General features: G+C 41.1%; 1 protein-coding gene across 11 annotated transcripts in view; it reads right to left on the bottom strand.

Annotated features, from left to right (window-relative positions):
- Positions 1-22225, bottom strand: part of ANK3 (ankyrin 3) — a 382298-nt gene that overhangs the window by 87016 nt on the left and 273057 nt on the right. For 10 of the 11 annotated variants that reach the window (XM_054206394.1, XM_054206393.1, XM_054206384.1 and 7 more), the window contains 7 exons: positions 21479-21577; positions 20070-20168; positions 17734-17931; positions 17113-17211; positions 16271-16369; positions 12406-12603; positions 9910-10008 (listed from right to left, as the gene is read on the bottom strand). In XM_054206394.1, coding sequence (XP_054062369.1) covers positions 9910-10008; positions 12406-12603; positions 16271-16369; positions 17113-17211; positions 17734-17931; positions 20070-20168; positions 21479-21577 — 891 coding nt within the window. The remainder of the gene's footprint in view (positions 1-9909; positions 10009-12405; positions 12604-16270; positions 16370-17112; positions 17212-17733; positions 17932-20069; positions 20169-21478; positions 21578-22225) is intronic. The other variant, XM_054206395.1, reaches the window with a different exon arrangement.

Genomic DNA, 22225 nt, shown 5'->3' with positions numbered 1-22225 from the left:
AGGTCTAATTTTTTCACGTGTCTGTCCTTGCGTTATACAAACTGGAAGAAACAGCTTTTTCTCGGCAACTGCAACTGCAAATATGAGAAACTTGAGTGTATCCTTTTTGTTCCTATTACTTGCTTTTCATAACTAGTGGACAGACTAAAACTGTTTGTCAACATTGGGACTCCCCCACCAAATGTTCTAAACACAACTTTGTCTAGTAAAAAACCACAACTTTTTAAAGTATACACGTTTTGGATATTTTTCTAAAACCAGTTAGTACAAGAAGAATATCACTTAAAAACCTGACAAGATTTTTAAAAAGTTACTACTGGTTTTTAAAAACTACTCCTGGTAGCAAAGCAGGAGTCACTACTTTGCCTCTGAACTCACTTGAAAGCCCAAATATTTAAAATAAGTCAAACAGCGTGTTGAAACCTGTTAATTGTAATACACACTTTAATCAACAGTTAACATTTAACATACAATGCAACAAAAAAAAAAAAGAGGAGAAAAGCTTGCTCTTGCTGCTCTTTTTCTAATCTCTTAGTCCATGAGAACACTGTTAGCAGTTTTGAAAAAATTAGACTGACTTGAGATGCTTAACATATCGGGAATGATTAGATTATCTTTCGTGAAGTAATTATCTTTTCCTGCCTTATCTTCCCTGCAAGACAACACTATCTCATCTTTCTTAACAAACATAATCTAGAGCTGTGCAAAGGATAGTCTGGGAGATGGCTACCTCTAAATGGGACGCTTGCTATTTTTCTCCACGGCATGGACAGAAGCCACTTTTCCCCAAACCCCCCTCCAATCACAGCTTGATGGCTTTCCAGCAGATGCTTTGCTTGGCTCACAGAGGTGGATTAATGGGCTTCCACCTCTTTTGAGGTGAGTCATCGGATTCCTTTCTCCTTAAAGGTCAGGTTTCATGGGCCCACTTGACGGGCTCTGAGATGCCAGAAGGGTCATTTTAGCCAGTGTTCACACAGGGCTTCACCATTTTGCAAGGAGGATGAAACTACACTGCCAGTGTAATATGTCCTTTTGCTAGCTACTCCGTGGGACTTCAAATGTGGTATTGGCTCCATGCTCCATTAACAGTTTTTATGGAAAAATCAATTGCTAGGCTGTAAAAATCATATCTGAGGAACACAAATAAACTAAACGCATGGTAATATACATTGCAAACGTGCAATACTGTTAATCTACAAGAATTCTGCTTTCAGAAAAAGAGTAAGAGGTGAGGCTGGCTGAGATCATTAATTCCAGTGGCAGAAAGGTCAGTTATGGAGAAACGTGGCCATGGTGCATGGCTTGGCTGCTGGTAGAGTCCAAAGCAGCCACATGGCCAGAAGGAAAATACACTACTTGGGATTGAATGATCTTGAACCAGATCCAAAAGCCAACCTTGTGGGTAGAAACACTGAAAGATGGGCTGGTCTTGTATTGACCAGGCTTCAGCTGCTCTCATCAGTGTTTAAAGGTGAAAAAGTGCCTTTGCTTTCCTGCTCTGAGAAGAAAAGCCTGGTGCCCAAGAGACAGAGGCACACAGGGAGTTAAAAGCTGCAGCCTGTCATCCTTCAGTTGTACATCCATGTCAGTGAGGTGCGGCCAGGTTAGACAACCCAGTCAAAAGCACTGAGGAGGCAAGTCCAAGGTCTGTGGTTCAGTAGCCAGCACTACACCACATGTTCAAACCATGAGGTCAAAGCTACTCAGAAGAAAGAAAAATGGCAGATGTGAACTATTTCCACTAGAGGGACGTTTCAAATGTCCATGGATTTAGACACACCATTTTTTTCATGTTACTTTGCATCTGATACTACTTCATACAAGAATACCTAATTTCAGTTGTATTAACACATGCTAGGAGATGTTAGCTGTGCCAGTTACTTTAAATTAGGGTGTGTATTTTTTCTTTAGTTAATTATATACCCTTGGCCATCTAAAGAAACTACTAGCTTTGACAACCAGGATGAGTTAATCATTGCAAGAAACAGCGCCGGATCCAAATTCCATTGGCATCAGCAGAATGAAAGTTTCCGTTGACTTAATATGAACATTGGATCAGATGCCAAATGACTACAAAGAACTTCTCCTGCAGAGTTGTTGTGCACTGTGGTGAAAGCCTGAGCACTAGCTAAAATGTAATCATCATGAACTGCATGCTAAGATCTCATCTTATGGTTACTGTTAGTTCAGGGTTGGCCTAATAGCTTCCTAGCAGTGCCTGGGATCATAATCTTACAGGGCTCCCTAAGCTGGCCAGAATCTTGGGTCTTCAGCAGAATGCTGAGCATACTCACAGCCATGTACCTCAAACGCAGCTTCTGCGGCCCCTGCTCCTACATGTCCAAAGATAAACTCAGATTAAAACATGGCCAAACTATCAAAATATCAGTTAAAAAAAAATACTGTGAAACCTCCTCATTCAAGAACTTCATTCCCTTCTCCCCCTTCAAAATACAGGCCTCTTAACATGACACACAAGGTCAAGAAAAATCAGACATCATAAAAACAACTGGGGAGATGAAATCCAAAGTCAAGGGCTACCTGCTGGGAACTCCCTGCTAATAACCGTAAAACATTAAAATCTGGCGAGTATCGGTGAGCCAAGACCAACTGATCTCAAATTTCCCATTGAAGTGATCCGTAATGGCTCCTCTCTCCAGCCTGTAACAATGAATATTGAAGGAGGAGCTATCAAATCCCAGATATTTACTGCAGCACAACATTGATTTCCTTCTACAAATGGTATATACAAAGTTTTACATGTGGTATCTTCATAAATAGCTAGAGGAGTAATTATTTATGCTCTTTGTCACTCCTGACCAGCTTGCTGTTTAAATCAGTGAAAACTTTTCCTCTTTCCTCTCCGAATGCATGGTAGATATCATGACATTTCCATTGTGACATGGTCACAATTTTCCCCTGAAGCTGAGGAGACTCTCTGAAGCTCTTGGTGCTGCTGGCTTGGTCAGGTACAGCAGCTGGAGGTGTGTGTTTCGAAAGGCAGTTTCTCTGCACCACGCAGAGAAAGGTATCTCAGGCATCATGTATGTCCTCAGTAGCAACGTGGGCACCTGCTAGCCTGGTGGCAAAATACCAGTTTCCTGTCTGAACTCCCTGGAGGGGCCTGGGAGCTTTCTTTTAAGTTTGCCGTCCCCTGTGGTCATCTCGCGTCACGTCCTGTTTGACAAGGCAGTGCCTAATGCAGCACACAGTCACTGACAGCAGAGTGACAGAGATCTGACGCAGCGGGTCACATCTCACTGGGCATGTTAGACCTCGTCAGCCACCAGAGGACATCTTTCATGTCTGTAGTCAGCAATGTCTGTAGTTAAGGCATTGGTCAAAATAAAACTAATTAGCAAAATGCCCTTTAATGCCTGAGACCCAGAAAGGATATCATTTGCTTCTCAGCTACACTACAGATTCCCGTATTGAACTGTTTCTAGCTCAGGAAGGTATAACATTTATATTTATACCCTGACATCGTCACAGAAAACAGCTATTCTGTTAACTTTTCTGAAACACTCCAACTGGCAGATTCTGCAATTACACAACCAAATTCACTGTAAAAGGAAGAATTCTCATGGCTACCTGAGCTTGCTACTTTCATTCTCTATAGTAATGTGTCCAGGAAGCTACAATATTTTGCTTCAAAAGCTATTAATAATTTAAAAGAAACCCATCCAACAACCAAACAAACCCAGTCCTACAACATATACATTTCTGCACAGCAGTCTAGGTTCAGAGTTACGTTTTCTGGCAAAGCACCGCAGGACTTAGTAGGCATCCTAATATTAAAAAAGTTACTTCCAAGAAAATCAGGGCTTTTGTTTAATACAGGTCTAACGCACATCACCTTCTGGCAGTCAGCTGCCACGCTGCTTCTAGCTGTTGTAAAGAATGAGCAGCAATATGGGAGTTAGCAGCTGGGAAAGGCTTATCAAAAGCCACAAGAATAAGTGCCAAAAAAATAAATAAATCAGAAATACTAAGCTTTTCAATTCTAATGGAACACACAAACGCAAAGCAGGCCTTAGTCTCTTGCCCTTCAATTTTTTTGAGGGAAATTTTCATAAGCCTTGTCTATCATGTCAGTGAATTACTTTAATATCCTCCACTGGTAATAACCATAAATCTTAACAGCTTGAATTACTGCATCTTTCTAGTCCTGCTGACTCTCAAGCTGCTCGGTTTTTGTTTTTCTGCTGTAAATGTCAGACAATGAAGCTACAATATTATTGTTGATAAGGCTGGAAAATGCTCTAGACCCAAAGATCACAAAGACATCCAGCCTTGATTGAATGAAACGGGGAAACCTGTGTGTACATACACACTTCACTGCCTTGCTGATTCAGGGCCTAACATGTTGCAGTACCTTACGAGAGTTCATTATTGCACATTATTAGTCTGGAAATTTCCACACAAATGTCTTGATAACAACTGAGCACCTACCAAGAGCCAAGGAGAGAGAGATAATGTCCCATGAAAATGTACTGAAGATATCTGTATTTGAGTGTTCATTCTGTATAAACGTGGTTCTTCTTGATAGCACTTCCCACCCTCCCTGCCTCCTTCCTATCTCTTTTTGCATCTGAAAATTAGATATTCTAATGGAAAAACTGGATTGCTGTTATGAACCACTGTAGCACCCAGGCTGGTATGGGGCTCCTATCAGAACAAGGCAGGCACACCTGAATAAATTGCCCTGAATAAATCTGAAATAAAAGGCCCAACTCAACCAGCAAAAGAACATCATGACCTCTCAGTCACCATTATCTCCTGCCAATACTACAGTTTTAGGAACAACAGACAGTTTAATACTGGCTTTATTTTCCAGACAGTCGTCAACCAGGGACTGTGAGACCATCAATTCCCCCAGCAGAGGCCCAACACCAAATGCAGCGTGGCAACTGTTTGACTAAAACAACCTGCACTGAGATCAAAGCTCCAAATCCCGCTCTTCATCCTTGACTGAACAAGCACTCTTCTCTCAGCAGTCTTCCTTTGCCAGTCTATCATGGCAATGCTGTATCCTACAATAACACTACTGAATGGAATAAACAGTTGAAAAATGACATGTGGAGACCTGCTGAGCCATGAAATAATATTTACTCGTGCCAATTCCCAGCACAAAAGCCCTGCAACAAAAGCAACATCACATGTACCAGTATAGAATTTACACATTCAACATGACCACCATAGAAGGAATATCTGCTCGCGGCTTCAGATTTATATTTAACTCCCAATATTATGTGTAAAATGAGCATTCCTTGTGTTAAGCATGATATTGCATAATACAGAGTTTCAGCATAAAAAACTCTTTAAATTCAGACACACAAATGTCATGTCAAAATGGACAAAACTTGCTGCCATTGCAGCAGGACACTAACATGCCTTTGTGAACACTAATTTTGAAGCAGCTCTGAAGCTTCACCGTCCGAAGCGCATTTTAGCGTTGCTTCTTTTCCACCATTCTATTATTTGCTTCTTGCTTATTAAGATAAGGTGTTTTCTGTGGCTTATCAATTGGCACTCCGTCTAACATGGCTGGGTTTAAAACCACATAACAAAATGTCATCTTCAAGTGACAGGAACAGCCTTGTGGCCTCTCAAGCACTAGTTCTGGCGCGCTAAACCAGTGTTGTTTACTCTTCACCATTGACCGAGACAGACTCCTGCAGCTCTGGGATTAGAAGCTATTTAGTTAATTGATGCAGCAGAACCAGAAGGATCCCATAACACCATCAATGAACAGACTTCAAAACCAGCAGCTACTGTTCCTTTCACGCCTTTTTCTAGAACAAAGTTAAGGAAAAAATTTTCTTGGGAGGGAAACCACCCCAAGAGAGAACCACAGTTGTAATAGTTCAGGTCTGACAGCGATTTTGAAAATGCTCACAAGTTTTACATTCAGATCTCAATCATACAGACTAATCTCCCGCACTGGAGATTTTCTGTAGTATGGATTTTTTTCTTCCCTGCTGTATGATCAGGATATAAAACGTGTGTCTGCCCAATCTTCTCCTCTAATCACCTGAAAGACCCTAATCATGTGCATGGGCCTCAGAACCTGAGCAGGAGTAAGAACTCCCATGTGTCAGAATTGCGAACTCTAGATGTTTTCACAGGGAATGGTAAGTTATATATAAATGATGATTAAAGAACATGTACCAGAGGTGGAAGATGATAGCTCATTGGTCCCTGCTCAAGAAGGTGAATGGCCTGCTAAAATATTAAGTATTCTCCCTCTATTGACAGATACTGTGCTGGAGTGACCTAACCGATGCTTACTTAGCCTGGGAAAATGAGAAATACGATAAGGAGAGAATCTAAACAAAGAAAGGAAAAAGACTACTGAACAGTCACCTAGACCACAATAATTGAAGTAAAAAAGCGAATGGCTGTGAAATGGAGAGAAGAAAACAGGTTAGTGGTAACACTGCTGGTAGCAGAGATCCCCAATATAATGCCACTCTAAGCTGTGCAGCTACACAGACTTTTAAGGCACAGATGGTCACATCTCTGCCACTCTATGTCCAAAATAATAAATCTGAACTGGACATGCTGGACAGTATCGTGCAAACATGCAAGTATAGTAACTCAGCTGTTGCAGTACCTTGCTCCCCAGTGCCTCTGGTTTTAGAGGCAGCATGCACAGACCTTTTATTGCTGTAGAACAGTTAATCCATCTAAACAAGAGAGCTTGCAACTACAGAGCGGCTATTTTACAAGCCAATCATCTAAACTTCACCTGCACAGGACATGAGGTCAAGGTATGGCAGTTCTTACAGCATAACACTCTTCCTTCATTGTAGAAGTTCAGAGCTTGTCAGCTCTTTCCTTAGGAACTCAAGACGATCATCAGTTTAACCAGAAACAATTCCATGCTAAAATATATTGGCACTTCTCTTCTATCACAGGAGGCAGTGAGTGGATATTGGCACTTCTCTTCTATCACAGGAGGCAGTGAGTGGATATCTGGCAGATGACCTCCATGTGGCTGACTGTGCGGAGCCTGGAGGGCTCACTGCTGCACAAACCCAGCAGATGGGACTCTGCAGAAGCCGGTGAATAAGCATCAAGCTCACTCCTCTCCAACACAATCCTGCAAGGCACGTGGGCACTTTCTTCCTAAGGAGCAGAGAGTCCCCTACAGCAGAGAGGGCAAATGAGCATGGTAGGCAGGAGGACAAGCCATTGCGGGTGTTCTTCACCACAGAGGCCTACGGGATTGATAATGCACATTTACCCAGGCAGGTGACCTGTTACATCACAAAATAGTTCTGCTTAAATACACCGTGACCTTGCCTGACGTATGAGTCCCTGCCCCATTTCCTGGCACCTACCAGGCAATCCCATTGAAGCAGATGTGTACGGGGAAAATATTATTTACGTGCACTAGTTACATATATAACTGAGGAATGAAGGTGTACAACAAGGGACTTACTGTTGGCTTCTTTAGAATTATATGACTATTACTGATGACAGGATTCATGCTGCAGACAGTCAAATATGCCTGCATTTTTTTCACCTGTGCACGGTTTTACCTAGTGACCAGTTCAATTTTCAGAGATGCAGTTAAGAAATTCAGCTCCACCCAGAGCAGATCTCTGAATGAGAAACTGAAGTCCCTTTTCTGAGTGTCTCTACAGAGTCACATGGCTGCTCCACCACATTGCAACCCTGCCAGGCTTAAAGTTCAGTACAGAGCTTGTGCAACGGTGCCAGGCTGACCCTGAGACCCAACGAACATGCCCTGCCTCTCAGCTGTGACAGCATCTCAGATGTTTCCACCATGCTAATGCGACTAAAAGGCCACTAGTCCAGAACTGGATCCTATTTGGACATTGGAGAGCAGGCAAAGGGAACACGTGACTGCCTGCACCTGTCAATGTAAATGTCTCCTTTGACTACTTACTATTTGTGGGACAGAGAAGAGTGGGAGAAAGGCAGGCAGATACTCACAGACAAGTTGTACGGGCTAGGAGGCAATTCAGCTCTCACCAAGTTAAAAGAGCAGGTTCAGCAATGTCTTGCTACAGAAACCAAAAGAGGTAGGAACTATCTCCAGAAAGGCAACCACATACGTCTGAGGAAATCATGCAAAGAATGAATCAGGGCAGATCTCATCTACCGGTGGATGATTTAGCATATGATAAGAACCCAGACTGAGTCATCCGTAAAATATAGGCTGAGGATATGTTACAAAAGTATAAAGCTGGAGAAGCTCCTGGGACTTCAGCAGAACTATTTCAGTCTCATGTCAGAATAATGTAATTGAAATCAGTAGCTGATACAGTTGGAATTACACAGTAGAAAAATCACCTAACAATGACTTTTCCCTCTGCCACGGATTATAATCAGCTGAGATGCAGCCAGAGATGATGATGGATTCAGCCCTTTCTGAGATGTCAGTGTGATAATATTGCTGGACAGTCTGACACACCTGGACATTTCTGGGATGCAAGCACAGCACCTAAACTTGTGGCACACACCTAGCAGAGAGTTGTGAAAGCTGCTGCTTTGCACAAAGGGTGCAGTTCAGATTGTGAGACTTGGTTCGTTTAGCTGATTTGATCAGCTACAGTCCAAGTATTTGATCACAACTGGTTTCTTGCCCAGCTAAAGGAATGACTCCGAGATCTAGACAATGCATGAAAAATGCAAATGTAATCAACACTGAGATCATCGTCGTTAATTCTGAGCACCGTATACACCATTAGTGAGCATAAAACCATTTGTACACAGGCTCTTGGAATTTACTCACAACATTGCTCTTAAAACCAATACGGTGAAGTGGGAGGTGTCATTGCTTGGGGTCCCAAAAGCCATCCTTCAAGAACCTTGGAAAGCCAGGTCTCTTATTTAGGAGTCCAAATATTTCCTTTAGGCAAAACTATTTTTAGGCCAGTAAATTTGAAATGGACCACCATTGCATATATCTACCTCATATTAGATAACAGTGACCACCATTGCATATATCTATCTCATATTAGATAACAGTGATAAAGAATTTCAAATTTGTCCTCAAGAATTATATGTGTCATCTCTAATATTATTTTTGAAGGTAGAGCAGAGCAATATTTAGTGACAACGTGACAGAACAACGTCCTAGTCTGAACTTGGGACAACAGAAAAAGTCAGTTCCCTAGAAATGTACCCATACGATGAAATAGCTCGCTTCACTATGATGGCAAAACGAAGCGGCTTAGAAATTCAGAGGCATCCAGTCATGAAGGCTAAGTCAAGCTGTAGGGGTACGGGGTAATCTTTACAAATGAACAACAGCTTTACCTGCAGAATCATGTCTATGGGTGGCGAGTATCAGCTCAGGGAAAGGAGGCTACTTCATTCCATAAAGTCTCTTAAGTCATGGGAAAAAGTATTAACCACTTAACAGCAGGAATGCCTACACTGCATTTACATTGTTTCTCTTGCTGTAAATACAGATGTTTTAAGTAACAGTTCTCCTGTGTTTTGTTTCTACTGTCAGATGAACGGAAAGTACACAACGTAAAAAATACCAAAAGCAGATGAGAGTATGCATATGGTAAAAGATTATATGACTCTCTGCAGAGAGCGCTCAAGCTTTTCTGGAAGTTTCTGTACATAAAAATGAGATCAATCTCACTTACCTTCAGTGAAACACAATAGTAGGATACAATCTAAATCTATATCGATCTAAATATTTGTCAAGAAATAACCTTACTGCTCAAAGACTGAACATAACACTGAACATTCAAGTTTACATATCTTCAGTTTTCAGAATATATTCTATAATAATTTATTACAAGGAATGTTCCTCTGCTGTTATTTCAGTTTCACCCTGAAATTGATTACTAGTCCAGTTTACAGGCTCATGCCTCCCTGAAAGGAAAGAATAAATGTTGACAGTGGTGTTTGTACCTTCGTCTGTGCATCAACAGCAGCTCCTTGGTTAACAAGAACCTCTGCTACGTTGACCCTATCCTCTTGAGCAGCCAGGTGGAGTGGCGTCAGTCCACTCTGCAAATTAAAAGCAACAAGTAACAATCTTCAGAGGAGGCACACAAATACTAAAATGCAAATTCAGGTATCAGTAAGATGCAAAACAGCCTATGGAATTTAAAGAAATTATAAATTCCACTTTCACTGTGCAATGTGTTTCCTAATCACATTTGTTGATTTGCAAGAAAGTACAATTTGAAAGGCAGGAAGAAAGCGTTTCTTTTACACAAGGAGCATTTCCTCATGCAGGCTTAAATGTGGGATAGCAAATTATAGCATTTTAAGAAAAAGTTGCATAGTATTTTTTTACCTCCTGACTAATTCACTTCCTTAGAATGAGTAAGATTTTAAAAGACATATTGAATTATTGTGTTTTCTAGAAGTAATGTCACTCAGATTTATCCTTACCTTTTACTCCTCTGCTTGATCATTTTCAAACACAAACAGAAAAGATAAAACTACATTTCTCTGAGTTCAGGTCCATTTCCCTCCACTCAGGGAGCTACAGAGACTTGCTAGATGACATGTATTGACACTCTTACTTTTTGTACAGCTCATTATTTTCCTTATCTGAAACTTGAGATCTAAAAAATCCTTAAAACCTCAGAAAGCTATGCAACTTTCTGTCACATGAAAGACTTCGGGTAAAAGAGGTAGAAGAGAGAATCTGCTGATGGGATGTTGTTAGGAATGGGAAAGAACATCCTTTACTTGCAAATTACAGTTCTTTTTCTCGCCTCCTGTTCCTACTGCCTTTAGTACCAGTGACAGAAGAGCAGGTGGCAGCAGTTGCCGCATCAGGCAGAAACGCTGGCTAAGTTTCCTACCCTTGAACCCAAACTCATGTCCATGGTGCACTTGTTACCAAAGGCGGTTATCCTAAGAGCGTTCCACTGTACTGTACTCAAACATGCAATCCTGATGACAATGCAGCTTAGGTGGGCCACATCACACAAATCCTTAACAGTAACCAACTGTGAATTATCTAACGGAGCCTGGATATTATAGGCCAAACCTTCTAAAAAGGTTTAATAAGTGCTCAGTGCCCACGGTGGGGCTCTGAGGATTCAGCTCCCAACCACTCCGTGGATCGTGAAGAAAACAAATGTTCTTTTTATTCCCATTGCAACAGTAAAAAGTTAGCGTGCTTTAAATACCTGCCTTCAAATGTAGGTGCTGAGCTCGAAGGAAATGTGCATCCTTAAGTGAGTACAGGGGAACTATTTTCAAAAGGTGGTTTTATAGCAGTATAATGAGAAACCAGAGACTACAACTGAAAACTAACAGTGAAGGATGTTGCAGGTAATTAACCTCTGGTGGGACTGAATCAAAATGCAAAGCAGCTGCAATCATGCTCTCTGTATTAGCCTCAGCAGCAAAACCACGACAGCCAATGTGATGCAGAATGTGTACGCGGCAAATTGCCCTGGGGGGATACAAAGTACATCCTGCACTGCATAAGTCCACACACTTGATTGAGACGGGGCGGTGGGGGGGGGTAAATCGACATCTGCAAGACAAACTTCCTGAAGGAGTGGCCAAAAATAACCAAACTGTGAAGTTAGAAACAGGAAAACACAACAGCCCTGCGCAGCATCACCCACAGCCTCAGAGGACACTGAGTCTTTCTACCTGCTGAGAATCAGAAATATTTTCCATGAAAAATTTGTCTCTTGCCTTTCTACTTTAGACACATAAATCCATACTGAAACTGCACTTTACAACATCTCTGATGTCTAGTGGGACATTTCAGAATTAAGAATTAAGGCTGCACATTTGCTAGAAACATTACTACAGAGCAGACGGAATAGCCTACAAATTCATACACGTAGAAACTAAAATCTACCAACTTCCCTTTCCTGCCCCCAGAAGAAATTACACCAAAAGTCACTGTGCTTTAAGAAACATCCCATGGGGAGGAAGAATCACTTATAACAATGAAAGAAATCTCAGCCAACCTTGCTGGTTTCATCCCATAAAAAAAAATCAACTTCCCCTAACAGGTTAGTTGCTACCATCGCGTAAGGGGCAGGCATACATCTAGAGGCTCATAAATGACACATGCTGCTGAACAGATGTGTCACCCCACAAACTGCTGAGGGGAGGAAGACATTTTCCCTCTGGGCTTGTTTTGGCAGACTAGCATAACATGGAAGGGAGGGAGACGGATTAATAAGTTCCTCTGCAGCGTGTGCTATGATCAAAACTTGGGTACTACGACATACAGTCCATTCAATGTGACACAGCATGCCACATGCTGCTCTCTTTGCTAGAAGAAACAATGATGTATATTCAAACACCTGTGTCATTTTCAAAATGTGCAGAATCACAGTGGACAAAATTTAATGCAGGCCCCTACCCTTCTCATTACCATGTTTGTTTATTGCCTTAGCACCAAGCAGGGAGAACACTTACCTTGTTGCTGAGATTTACGTTAGCATTTCTAGTAAGAAGCAATGACACCATGTCCACGTGGCCGTCCTGAGAGGCAAGATGTACAGGGGCGATACCCTGCCTGGTTACAGCATTGGCATCAGCACCATATTCCAGCAGTGTAGTTGCTATGTCCATCTGGTTTTTCTTGGCAGCTATGTGCAGTGGCGTATAGCCATTCTGTCAACAGAAAGCACTTCATTGCAAGCCACTCATTAAACAACGTGATAAATCACTTTTCTGTACCAACCTGACTCAATGAAAGTAAGCCATGAGTTCTAAAAATTCTGTCAAACATAGTCAAATACAACATTAACAAGTTGTACAAATGAATGTGTCAGAGCTTTAAGCAATCTGGTTTTGGAAGTACTGCCACAAATAGGAGAATTCTGAAAGAAACTTTTGAGTTTGGGAAAACACGTATCTGTTCAGAAGAGCACAACCTATAGCAATAGGAATTTGAGTTTCATTTCACAGATATTTGCTACTTCTCCTTAAACGTACATAAAATCTTCAACAAACAGAAGAGCAGAATGTGTGTTCATAACTCAGAACAGCTGTTATTGTTCGGTTTTTTCCCCATTTCCTAGTGTGAATGAAAGCATTATGTACATGAAATATGGCCTTTCTTGCAACATTTACCCTAAACTTACTGACAGGGTGATTTTGTTTAGATCAAGGGAAAATTAAAGCATATAACTTTAGAGTCTTGCATTCTTTATTTTCCTTCTGATATGTGTACATAGTGAGCCTACTACTAGAATTAAAAATGCAGTATCTACTGCGTGATAAAATTCTATAATTTTTAAAAAAGGATAGATTTGGCAGAAAATAGATAAATAGATATAAAGAATAAATGATTAGCATGCAAATACCAAAACACTAAGGTATGACCACAGTTTTTGGTACAGATTGCAACCCCTCTTTAATCAAGAAATTTGTCTCTCAGAAATGTATTAGCCCTCCTTCTAAAGCAAATGGCAAATGTGCAGATGTATGCATGTGACTAAGGAGGAAGGCTGGAGGGATGAGACCCTAGCTGCATTTTGTAAGGTATCATAAGTACCGTGCACATCTCAGATTACATGGCCCAATAAAATCTATCTAAAGGCATAAAGCATTCATCTGGCTTGGCTCCTCCCTGCGCCCTGTGGGGCAGCGGGGCTGGATGATACGGGAAGGCAGGTCACAACAAATGCAGGGCGATGCAGGTAGGAGCAAAGAATAAGTACACAGGGGCACAAAAATTATTACAAGAGAGCTTGCTTTAACAGTAATCTGGAAGCGAGAGAGACACACAGCACTAATTCCACGTGGAAAAGGTTCTATAACCTTCAAAATTCAATTCGTATTCAGTTCAGATCTTAGATACTACGGTATTGCAAAATGACACCCGGGAAAGACAGTGTCACAATTAATAATGGAAGTATAGGGCCATTGAATTTTCACTTTGAAGATAAAATGCTTCAGGAAAACCAAACAGAATCCTCTCCCTTAGATTTCCTGCACGAGACTGACATGTAAAACACACATCACCACATAAGCGCCTACTAAATCCTAAACACTACATATTAAATCCCGTGCATATGCTAAACTGTGTAATTTAAATGGAGCTCATGTATATTTTGTAAAATAACAAATGCAGTTTTCAAGTCTTTTCCTGAGAAATGGGCATATATTGCTTTCAGTGGAATGGAAAGCAGCAGGTTGCCAACAGAAGGCAAAAAGAGAGCTGAAAAATAAAAGCTGAAATTCAACTCAGTCTCAGTCTGCATCTTCTCCTCGTGATAAGGGCTATGCTCTGTCACTACACATAGATGCAGAAGGGAAGGGAGAAGTTTGGAATGAAGTGGGGATTGGGTTATTCTGGCTGCCAGGGAAAAGAGGTAAAAGAAGAAAAAGGTTAAAGATGAAGAGACAGAGAAAAACTGAGGCTTTGGGGGTAGCGGGGAGAGGAGGAGAAGCATTGTAAGGTGGATGCCAAATTGAAATTAGGCACAAGCCTAGTTTTGGCCAATGAAAAAAGAAGAATGGTTCATCAGAATAACTGTTCGTATCACAGCACTGTACTCTGACATGGCCGCTTCCCAAACCCTTTCACCAATCACTGTTCAAGGCAAATGCTGCCAGACCCAGGCTAATGATCCAATCCTAAGATCAGTGTTAAAGACAGGAGCGTCACAGAAAAAGCAACTGTTGATGAAACTGCGGAGCCAGTGATGAGATATGACATAACACATTTATTTATTAGACCACATTTACAAAAGAAATGGGAAATTGTCTCCTGTTACCAACATCATCTTTCAGATGACTGCACAGTGGGTGCCTAAAGCAACAAACATGCTACCGTTAATTTCATTTTGTATTGATGCTCTACTCAGTGCTGCTGTGGCTCACTTGCTGCAGAAAACTAACTAATGCTTTCTTTTAGAAAGACATAGCTGGCACTTGAAGGCCTGAAGTAGCAGCTGCGAAACTGTTCTGTTACAGATGGGGAAGCTAAGGTGACCTGCCACATGAGCTTGTGAAATTTTATACCATAGTCTTCAGTGCTTCCACCTTGGTTTAGGCTTCCCAAGCCCTTGGCAGTGGCTGCTGCAATGCCTGCCCCTACAGGATGCACAGTTTCCACTGGCAGTTTCTTTCAGTGAAAACTGGGTCAGTGTCTTCTCATCCCCTTCAGAAGGCCCTTTCTTCCCCACGTGGCATTTAAGAGTGCTGTGTTGCAGTAGTAAAAGATCAGAGATCACTCCAGTTCACCTCCTGGGGCACTGCTCTGGCAGATTGCCACTATCGACATTATTGATTTTAGACTGTGTCGTTGCTGCTGGCTATCCGTGTTTATTTAACTTTCATCTCTTTTGCACTATAAGCTCTGGGATCTACCATGTATGACAGACTCCATCCTCTTCTTTAGCCATGCAGAAGGCCTCTAGTGTTATGGCTGTATTCAGTCATGTGTGAGAGGAAGGCAATCAAGAAGAGCTGTCTATCTATGATACTGGCTTTTCCACTAGCTCTCCCTTTTCCACCATGTTTTTTTGCAGTGATTTTAGGAATGTATCTGGGTTGTTTCAGATGGGGCATTTACCCTGCACTTACCCCACTGAGCCTACATATGCTTCCACCCTGTTTTACTTATTGCTGCTGTCCAGCTATTGATTATTGATCCATACATAAAACTGCGATCCACAAAAGACTTTAAGCTTCTCTAAATTCTTTCTTCTACTCAGAATTAGAATACATCTAAATATTTATTCTTTCACATCCCCTGAAATCTTACACTATGTGTTGTCTTGCCTACAGTAAATTGCAATCAAAGCAGGGCTGGGACTAGTGGTATTATTTTCTCACCAGTCCATTTACACTGGAGTAGAAGTAGTGTGAAGCATATTAATAATTATATACATCATACTGAGAAACACATCACATCTCAGAAGTCATCCTGTGGCACAACACAGGAGAACTACCCCTGTTTAGCAAGGCATTAACTCCAAGCTTGCCCTGCACAGAAGTTAAGATGCAATGATATAAATTTGGCTGGGTTGGAGAAGGTATTGAGGAGAGTGGGCAAGGGAAAGCAAGGCTCTGTATTTGCCAAGACTGGCCTTTATTGAAACTAGAGATTTTAAATGTTTCTACGTCTATATTTGCCTTTTTACTGCTATTTTAGTCCCCTGCTGAGTTATTCTAAGAGCTTTATGTGGTTATGAGACATTAATAAACAAGGTCGCTGAGCCCCCTGTAATTGCAAGCATACACAGTCTAGAAAGAACAGAGGTAGACAGGGAATAAAGTGACACAAAAAGCCTAGGTATTGTTCCCCCAGAGTGACCAGTACTTGTACCTTGGCAGATGCGTGAGGTGAAGCTCCCTGGTCCAACAGTAGGAGTGCCACTTTTTGATTATCGTAGTGTGCAGCTACATGCAGTGGAGTTAAACCGCTCTAAAAACACATGCAGAACAAACAAGTGCTGTTACAGACTCTCTCCAGGGAAAACTTAAGAGTTTGGAAAATTGGAGTAGATAAGGTGAAAAAACACATTTGTTATTCATTCATGTATCCAGAGTCTTTCATAACTTCAGAATCAAAAAATAAAACAGAGATTTGAAAATCCTTACTGATCTGTGAAAGTCCTTTTTACTGTTCCCAGGGAAGATGAACAGAGAAGCACATATCTGTGCTAACCCCAGCACAGAGCAGGTAAGGAATTTTGACCCTGAGGTCACACCCTCGGCAATGTTTTTCTTTTACTGCAGTGGATAAGTAAACTGTTCCTTGGATCTCTAAAAATCCAAGCTGGGCTGGTTTAAAAAGACTGAGGTCCTACTGGGCTTTGCCCCCTGTCATGAGACCTGGGGCAGCAGAGCCAGCTGCCTGAATGCTCTGATAAGGACTGTAAACAATCTGGGCAGGAAGGCAGGGAAATGGTTTGTCTCCATTCCCCTGGATGCATACAGAGAAGACACAATTTTGTTGTTAATTAATGACAATAGAAGTCGCTTTTGACAAGAGTTTGCTGACTCTTGGCAGCCCCAACAAGGACTGAAATATTACATGAAACCCATTCCAGTTAAACCCAGGCTGTGGATACGAGTGTGATGGCAAGTAGATAGAAGGATATTATTAGAACATTATGTGCGTTTAGATCTTTGCTGTGCAAGTGGCAGTGGCTTCTTCTGTCCTACCTTTCCAGAAGCATCAGGAGATGCATTCTTCTGAAGCAGAAGGTTGGCTACCTCAATTTTTCCATATTTCGCAGCCACATGTAGAGGAGTAAACCCTTTCTGTAAGAGAAAGCAGTTTATATAGCAGCCTTGGGCACTCTTTTTCAGGTCAAGGTTTGTTTCTGATCGACTAGGATACTCCTGTTTCTATCCATCCCCTTACATAGTCCTGAGTACAGGCTGCAAGTCTGCAGCTTCCCAACTGCCCTGGCAGGTCTGGAGGCCTTCCCTTGCAAGGTAAAGCCCTATGTATATTAAAACAACCGTAAAAAGCAAAGAGTCAGTTCCTTTCTTCACACCACCAATGACCCAAGGACAAGGCTGGGTAACAGCTTATCAACTTCCATCAGGAATTTCTGTCCTGCATTCCTTTCATTCCAAGAAAACGCACGTCCGATTACTGGGATATGTTATACATCAGGCTCTGAGGTAAAAGCACAAGGCTTTGTACCCTTTAACAAAATGTAGCTCATTCTTACATTATTCGTATGTGTATATGGCTCTTGCAGTATTTAATTCACAAGTAGCACTTGCTACAGGTATATTTTAATATTGAAGCTATCACTTTTACAACTGCCTTACCTTGGTAATGATAGATAAAGATGCACCATGATCCAAAAGAACAGAAGCTACATCTTCATGTCCTTCTCGAGCAGAAAGATGCAGGGGCGTATAGCCAGACGTCGTAGCTGCATTTGGAGATGCTCCTTGCTGGAGCAGCTGCTGTACTATATCTGCTTTTCCCAGTCGAGCAGAAATGTGCAGTGGCGTCTGGTCATCCTAAACGTAAAGGAAACAACACAGTCCTACATCAGAAAACTACAGCTCGTATTTTGACAGAAAAATATTTGCTCAGATCCTATCACTTTTCAAAATTGCAGACGAGCATTAATTCTACTGAGGTCTTACCTCGTGAATATTACATGCTGACTTTCTCTTTGTCATATAACAAAAATATATTGTGCTTTGTTGATGCATCACAAAATATTCCAGACAGGTACATAACCCGTAACAGTAAATAAACTGATCAATTTTCTTAATATGGATTTGCCTCACTTTGCTTTGCCAATGAAGTGCATTTGAGTTTCCTGTTGAATTTGAGACCTTTCTTAAAACGCGGTGAATGCATAGCTCTGTTCCTCATATCTTGATCTCTTTTATGATTCCCAGCAACATTTAACAACTCAGTCAGCAACCTGAGGTGCTTAGCATATTATTGCTGAGTAACTTGCATTAAGTATCATATTCTGTGCTTTTTTACTGGTGAACAATTTGTTTGGTATTTTGCAGATAGCTTTACAGTGGATGTAACTGAAGATAAAGCACGGTGCTAGAATTCACTGTCATTTTCGCACTGCTCATTCAAAACACAATAATCCTAATAGTTCTACGTATAGGGGTTGCTCTGTCATAAGTCTTGCTGTATATTTATTTTCCTTCAGTGAAAATATTGTGGTTGGTTGTGACCTTGTTCTGAGTGTCTAATAGATAATTTCTTCCTTATTCATTATTTGGGTTTGTATTTTTTTCAGTTCTTTCTTGTATTTCATTCTCAGTTGGTACAACCTTTGGATTAAGCACACTATCGCAACAGTATGCCCAAGAAAGCCCACAACCTTATTTTTTCCTGTTCCTCATAAACCTATTCAAACATCTTTCTCTCCCCATTTTTCCCTGCTGAACTTCCTACCTTTTGAGCACTGCTACCCCACGTCCTGCAGCAGAAGAGTTCTGGGCTGTTCTCTGCTGGGGAGACTTCTGCCCATGCCCATCTTACAACACTTTGGGACTTAGGATGAGAGAGCATCAGGATGTGAAAGTTGCTTCTCTACAGGGAAATTCTCTTCTGTCTGGTGGAGACCCTTTATGGCTCTTAAACCTTTCCAGTTTATGCCTGTTTCCCACAGACTTCTCACGACGGATGTTTGCACTGGCATATAATCTATTACTTGTATTTAGTTGTTATTTGTGATAACAAATTGATCACAGGCAATAGTTTGCACAAATTAATTCCTTGTGTGAAATTATTTAGAAAATATCTGCATGACTGTGGTTCTGAGCACGAGCTGTTCACTTTCACGGCTGTCTTTGGAGATTTACAGACCACATGATTCACTTCTATTGTCAGATTGCTTGCAGATATGAAATCTATCTGCTATAAATATTTAGTGAGAGCTCCTTATAAGTAGATACTCTTACTGGTAACTTCATTTGTGAGCCAATTCACAGTTGAAAATTTCACAGTGAAAAAAAGATTTCTTTAAAAATGGTATTAATTTAATTTAATTATTTAATTTAATTTAAGACTGCTATTTATTGCACACGTTTATCTCCTTCCCCTGTCTGTTTCCTGGAACTCTTTTATTTCCATAACTTTGTATGTTTCTTCAGCGGCTCTTGACCATTTCTTTTCCCTTCTGTCTTATCTTCCTCAATTGCAGTCGCTTCTATAGGGTCTGTTTCTTCTTTTCAGCCCTATGCTACATCCCCTTACTGTGTCTCCTTTCTTTAGAAGTATAACTATTTTTGAATGCACACAGGCTGATGCTTTGGGGACATGACAGGAGATACCAGCAGCATAGGATTTGCAGTTTTGCAGAAATAAAAGCAGATTTCAGGCATTCCTCCCTCTCCTTGCTTCCCACCCCAAAACAAAACTCTTCAAACACAGAATAGTTTATATTAAAAGCTGACAAAAAAACAGGTATGGCATCAACATCTCCTGCCTTGTCTCTTACATACAGATCACTCATAGCTACAGTAAGAGAGTACATAACAAAATATCAGTTGTCATTATGCCAAGGCCCTTGGCTTCATCTCCCTTTGTCTTCTCAAAAGACACGTGCAAGACGAATGTGATTACTTGCTCGGTTAAATATAGATAATCTAGGGTTATCATACCTGGCCCATCACCTTACCTTAGCTTTAGCCTCCACCTGAGCTCCATTTTGTACCAGGTATCGAACAACCTCTGTTTGGCCAGCTCTGGCAGCCATGTGCAGCGCCGTTTCTCCTCTCTAGCATGCAGTAGCAAAAACAAAATACCAAAAACATTAAATATTAAAAACACACTGCCGGAAAAACAAACCCCAACATATTTCATAAATGCACAAATACTAGCGACCCAGTTCAGAATAATCTCCGCTAGAATATTTTGTATCAGTTGTCTGTGAGTAAGATGGGAGATAAAGTCAATATTTGACCTCTTAGCTGTAAGCTACAAAGCAATTTATTTTAGGGGCAGTTTCCCAATACAATAGTGCCTTTGTCACTTGTCTTTTGCTGAAAAGAGACAGTGCAATTTTTGTATTTACTAGGCGTTTACGAACAGTGTTAAAAATGACATCCTTTTAAATAAAGCCTGATTTACTCAAACAAAAAAATCATTTCAAACTTTGTATATTCAGATACACATATTTTTGGCATTCCTCCTGCTAGGCCCTATGCCCTCACTACCATTTGTTATCTGACAAGCACTGAGATAAGTGGACAAGAGGAAAAAAAATCATTACCGAGTACATTAATCGAAGGCTTCACGGACTTAATGGAATACAAATCAAAGGAAACCAGAATAAATTCAGGAGGGGAAACTGCTTTCTACATTTTTGGACATCAGTATGTCTTTAGGTACAAACACCTGCTAATTTACAAATGGTGTTGCATTTTTAAATAATCTCATAGAATTAGCTGATGAAGACTTTAATAAAAGACTGTCTTTTAATTGCACCTGTGTATGGAAGGTGAAAAGGAGATTTTGAATCCAAACTGCTAAAAAGAATCAACAAGCTTCTACTTCCCTCCCGTTTCCCGACTTTCAAATATCCATCTAACAACGATGTTTTTACATCATTGTTCAGTTTTTACACATGCCCTGGGAGCCTTGGGGCACACAGTGCACATCCAGTAGAAAAGCGCACTTGTATGGCTGTATGGACACAGGCAATATGTCCCCACAATCTGCTGCAATCTGTTGATAACAGCAGAACTGCCCTTAAATGGTAGACCCCCGGGGTCCTGGGAAAACAGTGCTCAACAGTCAAGTACACATCTCAGAAATCACATATGAGAAACTACAGTACGTTCTCATTCTTTACTTCAGAAAATAAAGAGAATAGAGTTGGCTTAAGGTCAGCTTCTTTTGAGGTTTCCTCAACCTGTCAAGTACCTCCAAGTAGGAGGCTGCACTTTCCCAAGACCCCAGTAGGAGCCATGACTGCCACGGAGGTGGATGGCAAGCACCAGAATTGGGCATTTCACAACAGCACTGTTCCCAGATATTGTGATGCATTCATAGTTCTGCCATGCTGAAAAGAAACCAGTTACTCACCACATTGGTAGTGTTGGGTGATGCTCCATGATGCATTAGCTGCGATACAATATTTACATGTCCCATGAAGGCAGCAACATGGATTGGAGTTAGGCCCGACTGAAAATTAAAGCAAAATCAAACTTAAACACCTACTTCCACATTCCTTTACAATAATGCCATGGGGGAAAAAATAAGTTATTCCAAAGTAAGCAAACCCAAGGACTTGCTCTTCTGACAGGATCTTATCTTCTCAAAAACATATACACATGCTTAAACTAAAGGGCCCACAGAATTGGGAACATCTATGAGCATGATTCACGAGCAAACATAAAAACATTCTAGGAATTCAGTAATTTTTTATCAGCTGAGATCAACTGCAGCTAAGCAAGATTTCTTCCTTAAGTTTTTGCTAAATATCATTTTGTAACAGAAAAAAAAAAATTAAAATGGGTAGAAGTACTCCTGGTACAAGGACAAGAATTTCTGGAACATTTAGCTAATGCAAAAAAGATGCCGTGTCCGTTGTCCCCACCAAACCCAGTTCCTTTTGGGTGAACAAAAAGGCCTATTGAACTCAGTGGTGAGCTCCATCCCCACTGTTTCTCCAGGAGAAAGGGAATTCAAAACCGTGGCATCCAGCCAGAGAGGCACAGCCACAGATGACATGGGCTAAAGAGAACTCCCCCTTCCCTCAGGACTTTGTGGCACCATCACAAATCTGCACCACTGCCCCTATACAAAATATAAAAGACCAACTGGAAAGAA

The sequence above is a fragment of the Rissa tridactyla genome, chromosome 6 (assembly GCF_028500815.1).
Source record: "Rissa tridactyla isolate bRisTri1 chromosome 6, bRisTri1.patW.cur.20221130, whole genome shotgun sequence".
In the NCBI taxonomy this organism is placed as follows: Eukaryota; Metazoa; Chordata; class Aves; order Charadriiformes; family Laridae; genus Rissa; species Rissa tridactyla.
Note: the sequence above shows the minus strand (reverse complement) of the source record. Positions and strands in the feature narration are given on the sequence as shown.